The sequence below is a fragment of the Hibiscus syriacus genome, unplaced genomic scaffold (genome assembly GCF_006381635.1).
Source record: "Hibiscus syriacus cultivar Baekdansim isolate YM2019G1 unplaced genomic scaffold, ASM638163v2 tig00110505_pilon, whole genome shotgun sequence".
Lineage (NCBI taxonomy): Eukaryota > Viridiplantae > Streptophyta > Magnoliopsida > Malvales > Malvaceae > Hibiscus > Hibiscus syriacus.
Genome location: NW_024062765.1, coordinates 2,723,817 through 2,741,433, shown reverse-complemented (window position 1 = coordinate 2,741,433; position 17,617 = coordinate 2,723,817). Strand labels below are relative to the sequence as shown.

General features: G+C 37.6%; 1 protein-coding gene across 1 annotated transcript in view; it reads right to left on the bottom strand.

Annotated features, from left to right (window-relative positions):
* The window catches only part of LOC120130014 (glycerophosphodiester phosphodiesterase GDPD4-like), a 35,709-nt gene extending 18,120 nt beyond the window's left edge, over positions 1-17,589 (bottom strand). Inside the window, 8 exon segments of the mRNA XM_039147374.1 lie at positions 1,592-1,681; positions 2,160-2,252; positions 2,367-2,435; positions 11,597-11,657; positions 12,496-12,593; positions 15,209-15,277; positions 15,279-15,296; positions 17,491-17,589. Of these exon segments, the coding sequence (XP_039003305.1) occupies positions 1,592-1,681; positions 2,160-2,252; positions 2,367-2,435; positions 11,597-11,657; positions 12,496-12,593; positions 15,209-15,277; positions 15,279-15,296; positions 17,491-17,589 (597 nt within the window).
* Between the last annotated feature and the right edge of the window lie 28 nt (positions 17,590-17,617).

Below are 17,617 nucleotides of genomic sequence, written 5' to 3'. Positions count from 1 at the left end.
AATAAGGCTCCATATAATTGACTTAGGCCTTAAGTCCGACCAAGAACACAACAAAGAGACTGGATCTTTAAGCAATACAGACGAGACTCCCCATAACCTCCAGAACTTGCTCCATACGTCCCATGCAACCAAACACGATATGAACAAATGATGAACTGTTTCCTCCTGTTTAGCACAAAAAGGACAAAAGACCTCCTCCAAATGAACTCCTCTTCTAATCAACTCCGTTCTAACTGCCAATCTTTGATGAGAAACCTGCCAAAGAAAGGTTTCGACCCTAGGAGGAGCCAAACCTGACCAAACAAACCTTTTCCACATGAAATTACCCCCTGAGTTGGAAGAAAGGGTCAACCTACAAGCTTTAGCAGTGAACAATCCATCTCCCTTCCCCGACCATGCCAGAAAATCTTCCACCGAATCCGAGAGACCGACATTCTCCAATAATGATTTATCATTTTGTGGGATGATCTTCTGCCGAAGACCTTGGTTTGGAAATTTATTCCAAGGACGTTGATGTGGACAGTGTGGAAGTGCAGAAATGAGGTTATTTTTTAGAAAGAAAAGGTGGATGGGGTGTTGTTGTTTTTTATTGCTCGGTTTAGAATTTGCTTCTTGGTTTGTTGCTAGATTCAAGGAGGTGCATATCCCTTTCGACTCTTTAGTGAGGGATCTAAAACTTGCTGATTCGGTGAGGTATCAGAAGAAGGGTGGTTCTAGGTAATCTTGTTGGGATCCTCCACCGGATGAGTTCATTAAGCTTAATGTTGATGGAGCCATGGTGAAATGTTGGTATAAAGGAGGTATAGGTGGTCTAATTAGGGACAGCAGTGGGGCGTTGCTTCGGTGGTTTTCAGAAAGAGTTGGGGGTGGTCCTCCTATAATGGCATAAGTATTGGCGATTAAGAGGGGGTTGTGTCTTCTGGAAGAATCAGGATCTGTTCTTAACCAGAAAATTATTCTAGAATCGGATTCTAGTATGGCACTAAAGTGGATCAATAATCCGGGTTTATGCACACCGATGTTTCAATCCTTGGTGAATGATATAGTCTCTATTATGGATGGGAAGGATATTTCTATAAAGCATATCTTGAGGGCTGCCAATTGGGAAGCGAACAAATTAGCTAAAGATGGCATAGGTTGATTAATAGGCTTTATGTTTTGCTGTGTTAAGGTGTAAGATTGTTTTTATATTCGGAGGTTTGTTTTCAGTCTTATATAATTAGTGTTATGGTGTTTCAACAAGTTGATTGGGTCTGAGTGTGTATTTTGTTCAGATTAAATTGTTGTACTTAGTCTGTTTTTAGGTTTCAGGTTTTACTGCTGCAGTATGTTTTTGTTTTTATGTCTTATGTCAAGCAATCTTTGATTAGGTAATGGTTGTACGTTATGATTCATGGTAATACCATTAAGAGGTGCTCTTTCCCTCCTTCCTATGTCCTTCATGTTTCATAACATGTAGGATATGAAGGGGGTTTTTAATGAGGCCTTTCTTCTATAAAAAAAAAAAGACATCACAATAACCTTTCAAATAGTAATAATTTTTCTAGGGAAAAAAATCCAAAATAGCTCAGAACAGTAAAATTCTTTTTACCGTAAGATCTGATGAGAGTTTGATTATGTCCCTCACTAAACTATCGTTTTTAGCCCAAATGAGGCAATTCTTACACCGCATCTTCTCAACCTGAAATTTTTTATAATAGAACTTTTAAGCAAAATGTTTTAGTATAAAAAAATCTGTCGGATAAAACAATAAAATACTTCAACCATTGTCTACTAAAAGAATATACTAATATTTATATGAAATTTTCAATTCATCTTTTCTATAGATATTGACAGATATAGTGTCCCACAGTTTTCTCAATCAACTTTCAAGCAGGTAAAACCGCAATCTTCCCATGCATTGCCATCTAGTAAACCTCATAAGTACTTCAAAGTTCAAATTATTTTGGCAATATTTTGTGGCTCCTTCATATTTTGGCCTAACCATCAGAGAGATCGTAAACAATAATACAGTCTGTCACAATCACATTGAAAAACTAGTCATGACAGAAGAATAGATAGAAGAAAAAGAACTGCAGTGCATAATGCCTCATTAACACATTTCTAAATCAAAAGTTAAAAGAAATAAAAACAAAGAAAGAGGGGGCAAAATAACTCACAGTGGAAAGAATATCTTTTGCAAGCCCCTTTTCATATAATGGAGGCCCCACCTTGGCATCTAGAATCACCTGCCTAACTGATGTTGATATCAACTAAATATTTAGATGAACCATAATCAGATATTCATCATTACCTTTTGATAGAATAAACTAACAATAACAGAATCTAGTATGATTATGATAGATGAAAAACTATCCTAAACATACCGTCAAAGCATCTTCAATTGTAGGAATCTTTGAAATACCAGACTGATGATAGACATCTAGTTCTTTTATCTACAAAACAAAACATAAAATCTCAATCAACATTACTCACCAATACATTCTTCTTTTCACTAACTCCATTTTAACTGCAACTTTCTGGTGAGCTAACTGCCATAGGAAAGCTTCTACACGAGGCGGAGACAAACCCAACCACACCCCTTTTGACCACAAATCAATACCCCCAACTTCCTTACCAAGAGCTTTCCTGCACGATTTCACTAAGAATAACCCATCACCACTTGCAGACCAAGAGAGAAAATCTTCAACCGAATCAGTGAGTTTTTATTTCCTTTAATTTCATCATCAAATCCAACCATTGTTCCAATTCCCAATCAGACAAATTCCTCCTAGTAATAATGTTCCACTGCCAACCATTCAACTCAAAGCTTCCAAAATCAGCAACCTTACCCCATTTGTTAGTAGAGAGTGCAAAAATTCTAGGGAAAAGAATTTTTAAAGGAACCTCATCCACCCATGGATCAGTCCAAAAAGATATGGACTTACCATTGCCTACTTGCAACTTCGAAAATGATCTAAGACACTCACCCGCCGAATCATTCTTCAAAAAATTATTAGCAATACTTCTCAAATTCCAAGAAGATTTTGGAGAAATGACCTTACTAATAGACATAGTATTACTACTAATATTATGCTTACTACATAACACTCTTTTCCATATGGATTCCTTTTCATTTGCGAACTTCCACACCCATTTCCCCAATAGTGCCCGATTAGAAAGATTCAAGTCAAGAACCCCAAGGCCACCACTGTTCATTGGTTTGCAAACTGTACCCCAACTAACCCAGTGGATCTTCCTTTTATCCGCACTGTCACCCCATAAAAATCTGGCCATTAAGGAGTTTAATTTATTCCCAACTTTGCAAGGCATTTTAAAGAAAGATAGGAAAAATATTGGCAGGGAAGTCAACACTGACTTTAATAGAACTGTCCTGCCAGCCAAGGACAGAGAAGAAGCTTTCCACCCAGCTAGTTTTGAATTAAATTTTTTAAGGACAGGATCCCATAAAGCTTCAGAATTCTTCTTAGCACCGATTGGAAGACCCAAATAATCTGTGGGAAAAACGATCAACAGAACAGCCCACTTCCAATGCCCAGTCTGATAAAATATCCTCATCAACATTTACACCATAAAGTTTACTCTTCTTTAGGTTTAGATGCAACCCCGCCATTATACTGAAAATCCTCAACACCCTTTTGACATTTTTAATCTGAGTAAGTGAAGCTTGGCAAAAAATGATGAGATCGTCAGCAAATTGAATATGAGATAACCGAAGTGAATCCGTAGAATTCCCAATCACAAAACCTTGGAAAAGTCCTTTGTCAACTGCTTTATCTAGCATCAAATGCAGAAACTCACCTACAATATTAAATAGGAGCGGAGAGAGACTACAACCTTGTCTTAGTCCTTTAGCCATAGTAAACTCTTCCGAAGGGGAACCGTTCACCAGAACCGAAATTGAAGCAGAAGAGAGACACTGTGAGATCCACGAACACCATCTAATACCAAAGCCCATCTCCTTCATTGCTCTGTTCAAAATCGGCCATTTAACAAAATCGTATGCTCTGCGAAAGTCAACTTTGAAAACAACCCCTTGTAGACCTTGTTTTCTCCAATAATCGATCCCTTCATTTGCAACAAATGCACAGTCCAACAATTGTCTCCCTGGTATAAACGCAAACTGGAAATGCTGATAATGTCACCAACACAGCTGCTAAGTCTCTTGGATAGAACTTTTGATAGGATCTTATACAAACTTCTTACAAGGCTAATTGGTCGATAGTCTTCAACACTTTCCGGATTTAAAATTTTCGGAATTAGGGTAATAAAGGCGTGATTTACTCCATGCTCCCACATCCTTCCGAAATAAAAATCATTAAAAAATTCCAGTACTTGCTCCTTTAAATCTGGCCAGCATTTCTTGAAGAAACCCATTGTGAAACCATCCGAACCAGGAGATTTAGAACTGTCCGAGGATGCTATAGCTTGCCAAACTTCCTGTTCTGAAAACTTCTCTATTTTTGTAGACTGTTCTCTTGACATTTTAGAGAAATCCAGAACTAAGTTCTCCCCTTCCATTGTAGAAATGGAATTAAAAATTGTCTTAAAAAAATCAGAAATGTGTGTCTTGATCAGAGACGGGTCTGAAACTACAGTCCCATTAATCTTCAGACTAGTAATTGCATTTCTCCTATTTCTGTTTAGAGCACACAAGTGGAAAAATCTAGTATTTATGTCCCCTCCTTTAATCCATCTCGTTCTTGCTCTTTGAAACCAAACACTTTCTTCAATCCTGTACAACCTCCAGAGATTCGATCTAAACTGCTTCAGTGGAGGGACCATAAATATTCATAATCACACACTCTTCAACAACATTCTTAAACTTCCCAAATATTGCAATAATCTTGCTACTTAAGTAACTACTGGACACTTTAAATTCATTATCATTCCACATTACCAGCAAACCCCCTGCAGACCCAACAGCTGGTGAAAAAATACATCCCTCGAGAAGACAACCCCCTATCCTTCTCCTTAGAGCCATAGAACAATTTTCTAGCTTTGTTTCTTGAATAAGTAGAATGCTCAGCTTATTCTTCCTGACCAAATTAGCTACAACTCTTGTTTTTTCCTTCTTCCCCAACCCCCTTATGTTCCACGAAATAATATTAATGTTACTCATAAATATAACAAATATCCCAAAAACCTCAAATCAAAAAAGCACAATAACAAAACCCCTTATTTCAACAATTCCTACTAACCCCCAATCCTTCCTCAAGATCAATAATTTTATCTAAAAACGCCTTCTTGCCTTCTTTAAATGAGATCCCCAGCATCGTACTAACCTCCCACGTAGCCACTGCTTCTTCCAAAAACATCGAAAAGGAGGGAGAAGAAACTGTGTGTAAACTAGCCACATCCAAAGCTTCCCTAGTCAAAATCCTTCTCTGTCGCCTACTCTCTTTCCCTATAACTGCTCGAGACTGACAATCTGATCGAGGCACTTCTCTACTCCCTGAATGCTGGTCCAAGTCTCCTACTACAATTTTAGAGGGACCTCCTTCCTCATCGTCGCTAATTATTCCATCTTCCTCTAAAATTGGGATCAGTTGGGTGGTCAATAAAGGATTGGAAGCTTTTCTATTTTGGTCCAGTACCTCAGCTGGTCGCAACAACTCTTCTTCTATCTTCGGATCATACCAGAATTTTCTATCTTTTGATCTTCTATATACTCTATTACAAGTTCCTCTATTCCATCTTCCCACCGGAACACTCGTCAAAGCCAAACTTCTAGACAAATGAACCAACGGACTCCAGCTCCTCTGACCATTAGAAAACGTTCCCTTACGTAATTCCATTGGTTGAGTTCCAACAGTTTTAATTGAAACATCATCCTTTTCCTCCTCCACTCCTTTTGCATTCCTAACCTCGTTGTCCAAGACCACTACGTCCTTTATCGGTTCATCATTGGACTTGATCCATTCCCTGTTTAATTGGGGAATAAATCTGCCTTTGGACCCTTCGGCAATCCATTTCAGATTATATGCAGGCCCTGGAGGACACAAAATCTTCATGCTTGATTCAGAAATCAAACTGTTACAATATTGGGCTTGAGAGTCTAGGCCCAATTCTTCCCTGAAACCAAGTCCCGCATGCTCCCCAGCAGGATATTTTCCTTTTCCCCGCAAATCTGACAACCCGACATCTAAAATATCCATATTTGACTTTTTTGGTAAAAGCTGCTCCCCATCCTCCTTTTGCAACCTACTCCTCTGTTCCTGATCATGCCAGTTGTCTTTCTTCAGCATAGAGACTTCAAAAGACTTAAAATTTTCAACTTGTTCCAAAGTCAGACGGCGGACGCACTCTTCCTCGGGAAAATGATTTTCACTGTACCCGTAATTTGAATTTTCACCATCAATCCCCCCGGAAAACTCCTCCGGTTTTAAAAATACCGATCCCAGTATGACTTTGACCTTGTATGATCTGCCGTAAGACCCTATTGTGACCATTTCAGGGACATCAAACGGACTGGCGACCCTGATCAAAACTCTTGCCGATGATAAATCTAACCTGTTCTTAGAAGAATCCAAGATGCCAATGAACTTTCCCCATTTCTGAACAAGATTCTCCAAGAACTCTATATTCCAGCATAATAACGGTAATCCCATTAATTCCACGAGATAGAACGCCAATGGAACTCCCTCCTCGTTTAGCAATGGCTCCAGCCAATCAAATCAAAAACAGATCTCCTCCTGTTTTCTTGCCCATATATCAGAGTAGTCTTCAATCGATTTAAAGGTTACAACACAAGCATTCCATGCGTAGCCCCATCTCGCTATTTTTACCTGAATTCCTTCACTTGCCAAAGCTTTTTGAACAAATTCTTGCTCGAAGGAATGCTTAATTACCCCTGTTAAAGACCTTTTCACCCAAGTCGAATCCTCCGAGGAGATATGCATCTCCCAGACATTCCTTATCCCATTAGCAACCTTCCTTAACCTTTGACCATCCTCTTTATTGACATTTCCGCAATCCTCTCTATTGGTCGTTTCCACCACCTCCTTGTATGATCTACTATCCCTCAGGTTTCTCAAAGATCCAGCGTGCTTCTCACCATTTGTTTTCTCCACCCTTATTAGGATTGGCCCATCCCTCGTAGACCTGCCTTCAGTAACTTCTCTATTCTTGTTGTTCTGATATTTTTCTAACCCGACTGAAACTGTTTTCCCGTCGATCCAAGTTCCGTTAACACACTGAATAGCCATCCTCCTCCCTTCCTCACATGCAAACTGAACAAACGCGAAAGTGTAGTTCTTGTATTTCGATTTCTGAGTAAAATTTGGAATGAAAATCCTCACAACTTGATCGTAATGCTGAAATATTTCCCTTAATTCACCTTTTGTAACCCTCTTGCTAAGATTATCAACGAAAATCATCCATTTCTCCCCCACAGCAAACTGACCATTCGCTCTTTCTCTCTCTAAATTTTTGACTCTCTCACTCATATTGTTTTGTTTAATAATACAGACATTTGACTTTTTCTCAATGTTTCCTTTATGTGTTGTAATTCTTAGTAGTGGTTAAATCTTATGTAACTTTTTATTATTAATAAAAATTACTAAGGTGCTTTTTTCCTCTTTCCGCTGATTAAGGAGTTTACTTCTAAACTCCTTTAATCAAGAAGGGGGTTTTTAACGAGGCCTTCCATTCCTATAAAAAAAAAGATTATTGTTTATAGAACTATTATAATGGGCCAAGAAATCTTGAATGTTTAAAATAAAGTTAGACATTCGTCTTTTTGGTGAGTTGATAAGTTTTTTGGCAGGACACCTTACAAGGACTTACAACCCATATATGATATTATTAACTCCAGACAATTACAAAAATAAGCAAACTAAGGAAAGGGGACCAATCATCTATGGCCCATAGACTATGGGGATGCAAATTATCTCTAGTAGTATTTCTTAGATAACTAGCATGTAACTCTTTTGCAGTTTAAGCAATAGCATGCCAGTTTATAGAGCAAGTTCAAAGAAACGCTCATGAAAATGAGCCCAATTTGAAGGGTGACATTCTGTCAAGTTTGAATGAAAGACAATTTAAACATTTTGCACACAAACAATACATTAAAAGTGCAAAGCGGGGGCAAAGAAACTTGGTATAAAAAATATGTGTTTGGATATGAAAGCTTTCGTGCTCTTAAATTTTGAAAAGCATAGTGTATTGTTACTAACTGCTACACCATTAACAATTACATAGTAACATGGGATAATGTGTTAGTAACGAATGATGCCAAGTATTCCCTAGACAATTAGGTCCTTATTTCCAATTCGAAAAACAAGTTTGAAGAATAAATTGAAGAAACAGAATAAATAAAGCCAAATTACTCAAAAGAACAACAAGAAAAGAAAAGTAAAAGTCATTAAAATGATAAACAACCTTGCAAGTTCATTTTACATGCTATTTAATCGTTGTGTTTTCATAACTAGACAACCTATTTGAAAATACGAACACATATGTATGACCATGCAAATATGCGAACAGACGTAGGTAGAGAGTAAGGTAAAACGTCAGTAATAGCTGTTAAGATAACTTCTCAAATGCTTAACTGTGCCTGTTTTTTTTTTTTTGATATAAATAGGAAGCCTGGTTAAAAACCTCCCTCATAGTTGACCCTTTCCTAACAGAAAGGATCAAGTAGTGGAGGGAGGAAAAGAGTGCCTCATTTTATTACCAAACTTGAATTACATAAGGCTTAACAATACAGCAGATGATTTTACATTAGACTTAACAACTTCAGCTACTTCAAGAACGTACAGCCATAGAAAAATAAACTATAACTAAAACATACAATCAACCGATCCCCTGCTTTGCTAAACTATCTGCCTCCCCATTACAAGACCTTGGAATTAACCTAATTAAAACCACCTTTTCAGAAAGGATCAACATAATTTCTTTAACAAGAGGCAACATGAAAACTGGTGCCAAAGACGGGGTGTGAATCCACTCCACTGTTGACTTACAATCACTCTCAACAACCAATCTACTGGCAGCAGACCAACTTGAAGCTAGAAAAATTTCGATGCCTCTTTTAATAGCCTTTAACTCTGCAACTGGTGGGGGACCTTGACCAATATTCTCTGAAAAAGTCAAAAGAGTGCATCAATTCCAGTCCCTTAATGCCTCCAATACCTCTAATCGAGTCATTCAACCTAACAGCTCCATCAACATTCATCTTTAAGAAATCAACAGGTGGAGGAAGCCAACCAATAACAGAATGATCCTTAGGTTTAGGAACAGAAATACCCTCAGCAAGTGATGGATCCCCAATTAGCAGATCTTCCTGAATAGGGAATTTAGGATACTTGGCTAGGAACCATTTAGATAACCTAAATCTCACAAGGAAAAAGAGAGACAGCCTATCAAGGTTTAAACCTTCAAACACAATCGCATTCCTTGCTTTCCAAATAGACCAAAAAACGACTCTCGGGATAAACTTCCAAATCAATGAATTCAACCTCAAACTCCCTCACGAATTAAGGAAGGAGGGTCTTGTGGTAGCACAATAGACAAGTCCCAGAAGCTTTCCAGTTTATTCCATAGTTCCCAAACAACAAAACACGAAATGAATAAGTGTTGCACAGATTCCTCATGTTCCTTGCAGAAAGGACAGAGAATATCTTCTTCCAAGGACATTCCTCTTTTCACTAACTCCATTTTAACTGCAACTTTCTGGTGAGCTAACTGCCATAGGAAAGCTTCTACATGAGGCGGAGACAAACCCAACCACACCCCTTTTGACCACAAATCAATTCCCCTAACTTCCTTACCAAGAGCTTTCCTGCACGATTTCACTGAGAATAACCCATCACCACTTGCAGACCAAGAGAGAAAATCTTCAACCGAATCAGTGAGTTTTATTTCCTTTAATTTCATCATCAAATCCAACCATTGTTCCAATTCCCAATCAGACAAATTCCTCCTAATAATAATTCCTCCTAACTGCCAAATAATCAACTCAAAGCCAACCATTCAACTCAAAGCAAAAACAGATCTCCTGTTTTCTTGCCCATATATCAGAGTAGTCTTCAATCGATTTAAAGGTTACAACACAGGCATTCCATGTGTAGCCCCATCTCGCTATTTTTACCTGAATTCCTTCACTTGCCAAAGCTTTTTGAACAAATTCTTGCTCGAAGGAATGCTTGATTACCCCTGTTAAAGACCTTTTCACCCAAGTCGAATCCTCCGAGGAGATATGCATCTCCCAGACATTCCTTATCCCATTAGCAGCCTTCCTTAACCTTTGACCATCCTCTTTATTGATATTTCTGCAATCCTCTCTATTGGTCATTTCCACCACCTCCTTGTATGATCTACTATCCCCTCAGGTTTCTCAAAGATCCAGCGTGTTTCTCACTATTTGTTTTCTCCACCCTTATTGGGATTGGCCCATCCCTCGTAGACTTGCCTTCAGTAACTTCTCTATTCTTGTTGTTCTGATATTTTTCTAACCCGACTAAAACTCTTTTCCCGTCGATCCAAGTTCCATTAACACACTGAATAGCCCTCCTCCCTTCCTCACTTGCAAACTGAACAAACGCGAAAGTGTAGTTCTTGTATTTCGGTTTCTGAGTAAAATTTGGAATGAAAATCCTCACAACTTGATCGTAATGCTGAAATATTTCCCTTAATTCACCTCTTGTAACCCTCTTGCTAAGATTATCAACGAAAATCGTCCATTTCTCCCCCACAGCAAACTGACCATTCGCTCCTTCTCTCTCTAAATTTGACTCTCTCACTCATATTTTCGTGTTTAATGAAATTTTCCTTGTAGGATGTTTTTGGGCTGATTGAGAAACACTTCCATCTCTCAAGAAGATATGACACCAAGCTCACTTCATGATGCTATTATGGAAAATGTTGCTTTTGCTCTTAGAAAATCTATGTATGTAACTGTGCCTGTTTTTCAAAACAGATAAAAATCAAACATTTTAATACAACAACACAGAATCTCTTTTATATTCCACCTACTCCTACCACTGTAATAATCACATCGCTCAATTTGCACTGTTTGTTGCCTTTCATACAAAGACAAACAAACTAAGCTCCAACAGTAAGGAAAATAATACTGAACAAACATTGTTCAACCCTCTTCCTACACCCAATATCTAGTATCTTAAAAAACACATATTTGCCAAAAAAAATCAATTTATCAATTAGAACCTCATATACAGATAGATTTTTTCACAAATTATATTAATTCTTCTTGTTCAGACTAAAATATTAGGCGATCAAGCAAGTCATTAAGAAATTAATATTTCCTTGCTTAAGCTCAAGGAAAGCACATTTTCTCGAATCCAATATTTTACAGGGAAAACCATCAAAATTTTAATATCATAACCAGTAATGGGAAGGCATGCCAGAAAATAAACATATTAGTAAGATCAAACTGAACAGTCAAATCAGATAGAAAGAAATGAAAGTATCTTAATTCAACATATTATATTTTTTCTTTCTGGTTTGGGCCCCTCTCATTGTATATATGACATACATGAAGCACAATAATTAGGTCTCATAAATCATGAAGGTAAAAATGGATTCTTTAGAACTCAACAGAACAAGAGAAGAGTCCATTCAGAAATATTTTCACCTCGTTTGATCTCAAATGCCCAACTTTTGAAGTGCTGTTACCAGATATTTTATGCAAATCCCTGCCTGTGTAATATAAAAATAAAGTCTCCAAACAGCTGCAATATGCTTGCAATACAAATGCAGGAAGAAAAACCAGATTTGTACTCCAACACAACCAAACAATTATTGCATTAAGTATTACACGTTATTTTTGTTATTTTGCTAAACCCTCTTAATACTACCCACCCACAAAATGCACTTTCAGCTTACTTAAAAAGTCACTTAGCTAATTAGTAAATGTTTTTCCTTAACATCTTATTCTAGAAAATTAGCAAAGATGAAAAGAAAAAGGAATTACCACTTTTTGAGTTGGCAAAAGGAACAAAGAGTCATAATGTTGCAAATAAAGGAACAAATCAAGTAATCCAAAACCTTGGTTCAAGCTCCCACCAATATGCAGCAATCTAATAAATCTGAATCAGTACAGCTATAATGAACAATCCAAGACCATGTCCTGAACTGAATGAATGATAGTATTAAGCTAATTATTAATCCACCAATTATATGAGACAAAATTGTATATTAGGTGGCACACGAAGATTAACACCAAAAGATTAGAGGACCTGGATTGAGAGGAATATGGAATATAAATGAAAAGATGTTGCTTACATATTAAATGTCAAAATTTCAGCACATGCATTGGGTTTTTTCTTAATATTTCTATAAAATTCTAATTCATCAAGAAATTTTAAAATCCTATACATTACACAAGAGTAAATAGAAAATAACTCAACAAACTGACTGCAACATTTTTTAAATAAAAATGACTACTGAAACCATTCAGGGAAGTAAAGTACACATGAATTAGAAAATCACATCATTTATGGAATATCTCATATGATTATGAGATGAAAATACCTGTCATGAAGTGCAAACAAAACTCCATCTGATGAGCGAGAGACATCAATTTCAATGCAATCTACTTGAGAACGAAGAGCAAAACCATATGCAGACATCTGGTCAAATAAAAGAAAAAGAGCAGATGATAAACAGATCAACCAAGAATAATAATAAGATCCTAAAAGCTATGAGAAAGCAGGCTCAATTCAAGGTCATTTTAATCTAAATAACCAGTTCATCATGTACTATAAGGATTTAACTTATGCTAACCTAGCCTTGGCCAAGCCTTATCATAATTTCAAGTTCTAGGCACAAAAACATAAGTTGAACAGAACAAACCGAAGGAAACCAGAAACCAAGTGCAGTATGAAACAAGACTATTAAATCCCCATAAGGCCATAAGATATATTTTTTTTATAGGAATTGAATGCCTCATTAAAAACCTCCTTCTTGATTAGAGGGACTTATAGATAAGCTCCTTAATCAGCGGAAGGAGGAAAAGAGTGCTTTAGGATTTCATTAAACATAAAAAAACCAATATACATCCAGAGATCGACTCCCTACATAAAACATAACACCATAAAACAACCGAAAACACCCCCACAGCAGCAACAAAACTCAACCTAATCCAACATATCAACCGCAACAGCCTCTAAAGGACTGACCCGACTGAAAGCCTAACTCTTGGCTCGAAGGGCACCAGAAAACAAAACTCCTAAAATAAAGACCAAAAGTACAGCCGACTCGAACCAAAGAAGCCAAAATAAAACACAACATCCAGGAGCTTCCACACGAAGAGGGCAGAAAGCCCAGCTGTAGACTCTTTCTCCAAAGCTGGAAAAAACGGAAACATATTCTGGCTCCAAGAACAGACAAAACACCCTCACATTGAACCTTCTTCTTTTCTTGGTTCGCAGTATCTAGCCTTTATTTGGGGACCCAAATCTCTCTTCAAAGGATTGGGAAGAGTTAAATTCCCCTCCAATACTCTAAGAATCTGTTCCAAATCCTTATCTACACACCCCGATTTAGCTCTTCCATCCAAATTGCCAACCACATCCCCATCCTGTTGGGCCTCCACACCCTTGGAATTACTAATAGCACGTTTTTTGATAATGTTAATCACGTTCTTCATCACCTTTGCCTTTAACCGACCATCCAAGTTGAACTAATAAAAAAAATCCATTATTCCCACTATATCACGTGCAGACTTACAACTTTCGCTTCTTTCAAAAACTGACTATCTCGCCGCGTGTTCCAACACAATCTCGTGCTCCACCACATCCTCGAATTTCGAAGGAATCTTCCCCATACCAACAACATTATTCCTTAAACCCATAATATAATTCTCCCCTATGTTCCTCTCCACTACTTCCCCACCCGACAAGATGCAGCCATTAAATCTTTCCCCCATACAACATAATAGACTTTCTTCGTCCACAGAACATTGCTCAGAAATCTTCTCCACCGAACAGTCCACGTTTCTACCAGCTGAACAGTCCATGTTTCTACCAGCTCCCTCAAGACATACCTCCACCACGGGAGAAATAACTGGCGAGACACCGACGAGCTCCCCCACTAAAGAGAACGGGGAGGCAACTGCCTCATCCATCAGGAACGAGTCTGCCCAGACCGAATCAGGACTGAAACAAGGCTCAAACTCAGAAATAAAAACTGTAAGAAACAAATCCCCAGCTTTCAAAACAACGAATTCTTCCACACGTGTTTGGCAGTTTGTAATAATTTGAAACAAAGCCCTGTCAAAAGAGCCTGGATTCACAGATCCTTCCTCAATGGAGATAAGTTCTCCCCATTTGTCTGCAATGCTTCTGAAGGTGGAAGGATTCCACAAAAATGGTGGGATCCCTTTGCACGATAGCCACGCCCGGCGGCTACTGCAATGAAAGTTTTCCGACCACACTTCTACTTTGCCAAAACATTTATTCAATGCCCCCATCTGATTGTTCAACGTGAAATCCCTACTCTCTTCATCCTCAAAAATGATTAGAACTGCTAGCCCGCTTAACCTCATAATTTTCGGGCCTAATATGCCTTCCTTGTGCATAATAGCAGTCAACTCTTTCATCTTAAAAAAATTTCTGCACCACCCTACCAACCTGCCTCTGCAAGTTGAAAGCTTGTCCTCGTCAACAGAACCCACAATGGGAACCTCTGAACGCCCAACATCCTCCCTATTACTCTTGCTCACGGCTGGTTTTAAGCCAGAAAACTTCTTTCTCCAAAAAGCTGCCCGAGGTTGAAATTTGGCCAAGAAAACTCTAACTTCATTACCACGAATCCTAGATCTGTCAACACAGCTGATAGCCTTCCTTGCGTCCTCCAAACTGGTGAAACGAACAAAGCCAAACCTACTTCCTCCCTTGCTTCTTTTGTTAGGGATGAAAGAATCGACCACCTCTCCATATTTATCGAATAACAACCAAAGACCTTTATGATGAAAAAGCTCTGGAATGTTGAAAATGATCACCGTAAAACAATTCTTCCCAGCAGAACTAATCACCTTACTTGCCATCATAAGACAAAAAGAGAGATCAAAGAAAGAGCTGAAAAAAATGCCTAAAAATCTAGAGAGAAGCAGGAGCTTCTCACTAGTCTTTATATTTTCAGGCCATAAGATATATAAGCAACCAAATTATATGGCTGCCGTGTGTGTCTTTTGAAAGCCACGCAAATAGCAAACTAAAGCAATTACAGAAAAAAAGATGTTTACTGTGTTTGGGAAGGCATTAATTGAGTCACCACCATGAGCACACACCAGGGGAGGATTGTTCAGCCAACCCACACCTGCTTAGTTGGGTCTGCAATATAAACATAAAAATAAAGTTGTACTAGTAATTGAAAACATATATGTGACAAGCATCCCCTTTAACTGAGGAATAAAATAAATTGAAAACATGGGAACGCAATGGTGTTCGAGGAATTTTTTAGACAGCGTGTCACTGTTCTTCATTGTTAGATTCAGGCTTGCTAAATGGTTCCATGCCAAATTTCCGGGTATTAATATACAAGAGGATGTGTTGATTGGTAATCCATCTCTTGCAGATGGTGTTTCATCTTGTAATGTTAAAGATCGTATTGTCTTTCGGTGGTTACCCCCCCAGTAGACTTCCTAAAGATGAATGTCGATGGAGCTGTTAGGAAGAACGATTCAGATGGAGGTATAGGAGGCTTATTAAGAGATTGGAATGGTTGCACTCTTTTGATTTTCTCAGAGAGTATTGGTCAAGCAATCCCCCCACTTGCTGAATAAAAGCTATGAAAAGAGGCATGGATATTTTTCTGTATTCTCGGTGGGCTTCAGTTGGTAGGTTGATCGTTGAAAGTGATGCTCGTCTGCAGTGGAATGGATTCAGTCCCGACTCTGGCACCTATTTTTTTCTTGCCTATTGTTTATCAGATTTCGAGTCTTATCTGTGGAAAGGTTCATTCAGTAAGGTTGATTCCAAGGGAGTGTAACTGAGAGGCAGATAGCTTAGCAAAGAAAGGGATAGGTTGATTGTAAGGGTCTATTTGTGGTTTTCTTGACCAAGTGTGTAGGTTTTTATGTTGAGAGGAGGAGTGTTTAAGTCTTATGTCAAGCAATTTAGTGCTATTTTTAACTTTTATGTAATGTTCAATATTAATAAAAGTTTCAAGGCACTCTTTTCCTCCTTCCTATGATTAACGACCTTTCTTCAAGGTCGTTAATTTAAGAATGGGGTTTTTAATGAGGCCTTTCATTCCTATAAAAAAAAAATCTTCAACTTAGAATATTTAGAAAAAAATTATTTAAATCATTCAGAAGCCTATCCAATATTATATCATATAGTGAACATCAACTAAGTAGAATAACCTTAGTAAAATGTTTGAAAACTCCCTTGTCATCATCATTGAAGAAAATTTAGAAAGAGCACACGCATACAATTATATCAAGTATCGACTTCTATTTTATGTTTGAGTCCTCCATTTGTAGGTTTTACATGAAATTCAGTTGTAACTCAATCAATGTTTTTACACCTAATGAATCACAAACAACTTCAACGGGCAGGAGGTATAGAAAAGTGCAAAGAGAGAAATAACAGAGCAATCTTAAACAGTTAAAGGGAAAGCAGCAATATCGCCTCAAAGTTTACCACTGAAAAACTGCAAGGGAAAAAGAATACAGAAAGCTAGAAAAAGTGTAAATAAAAAACAAGTAAAAAATTCCTTAAACCTCGAGCTTTGAGTTAAGAGGATCATATTCCACTGGATCAAATTCTCTAATATATCTCACCCCACAAACACCAAAGTAGATAAAATGGCAAAATTGTCAAAACTAAGTTGTTCCTGCGTTTGCTAGATACTGCTCTCCAACTAGCCATAATACCTACCACCTCTTCACCATGACTAAATGAAAGGAAGACAAAACATAGACAACTTATGAAGCAATTACGTATTATATGTTCATATGTTTCATTTATGACAATAGTAATTAGATTAATATATCAAATCAAAGATTTATAACATGGGAAACATTTGCAGATGGTTTCAGTCAAAGCAATGACTCAAATAATAATATAAAACAATCATAAAAATCATGGAAAAGAGTTAGAAAGAAATTAACTGCATGTCCAGGGTAATAATGAAAGATATTACACAAACTCGGCTTTTAAGAAGCAAATATTATCACATAGAAGTTAATTGGAGAAATATATATATGATTTGAAAAAAGATCTTTATGTTGAAATTAAAGTACCAGTTTCTCAACATTTGCTACAATGATTCCACATGTGGAAAAAAATCAAATAATGCAATTACTTTAGAAAGCCTCCACATTTCCAAAGTCACGTCATCTAGGAAGGAAATTCAAAATAAAATTAAAAAATCAATTAAATGGAAATAATTGCTCGTAAACAATCATCTTGAATTTATAGGGGCATCAAATACAAAAAAAAAATCAAATGAGAGAACTCCTATCCTGATCAAAAGTAGAAAAACAGCGAATTCGGGAAAATAAGGCGTTGGGATTGGAACCTGATGAAAACGGCGGAGCCTGAAGTGGAAAGAAAGGGGAGGCAAATAAGGATGAACGAAGCCTTGAATAAAGAAGAAATCTAAACAGAGGGGTTCCATGGCTGCGCCTTCTTCCTACTGGTGGTTT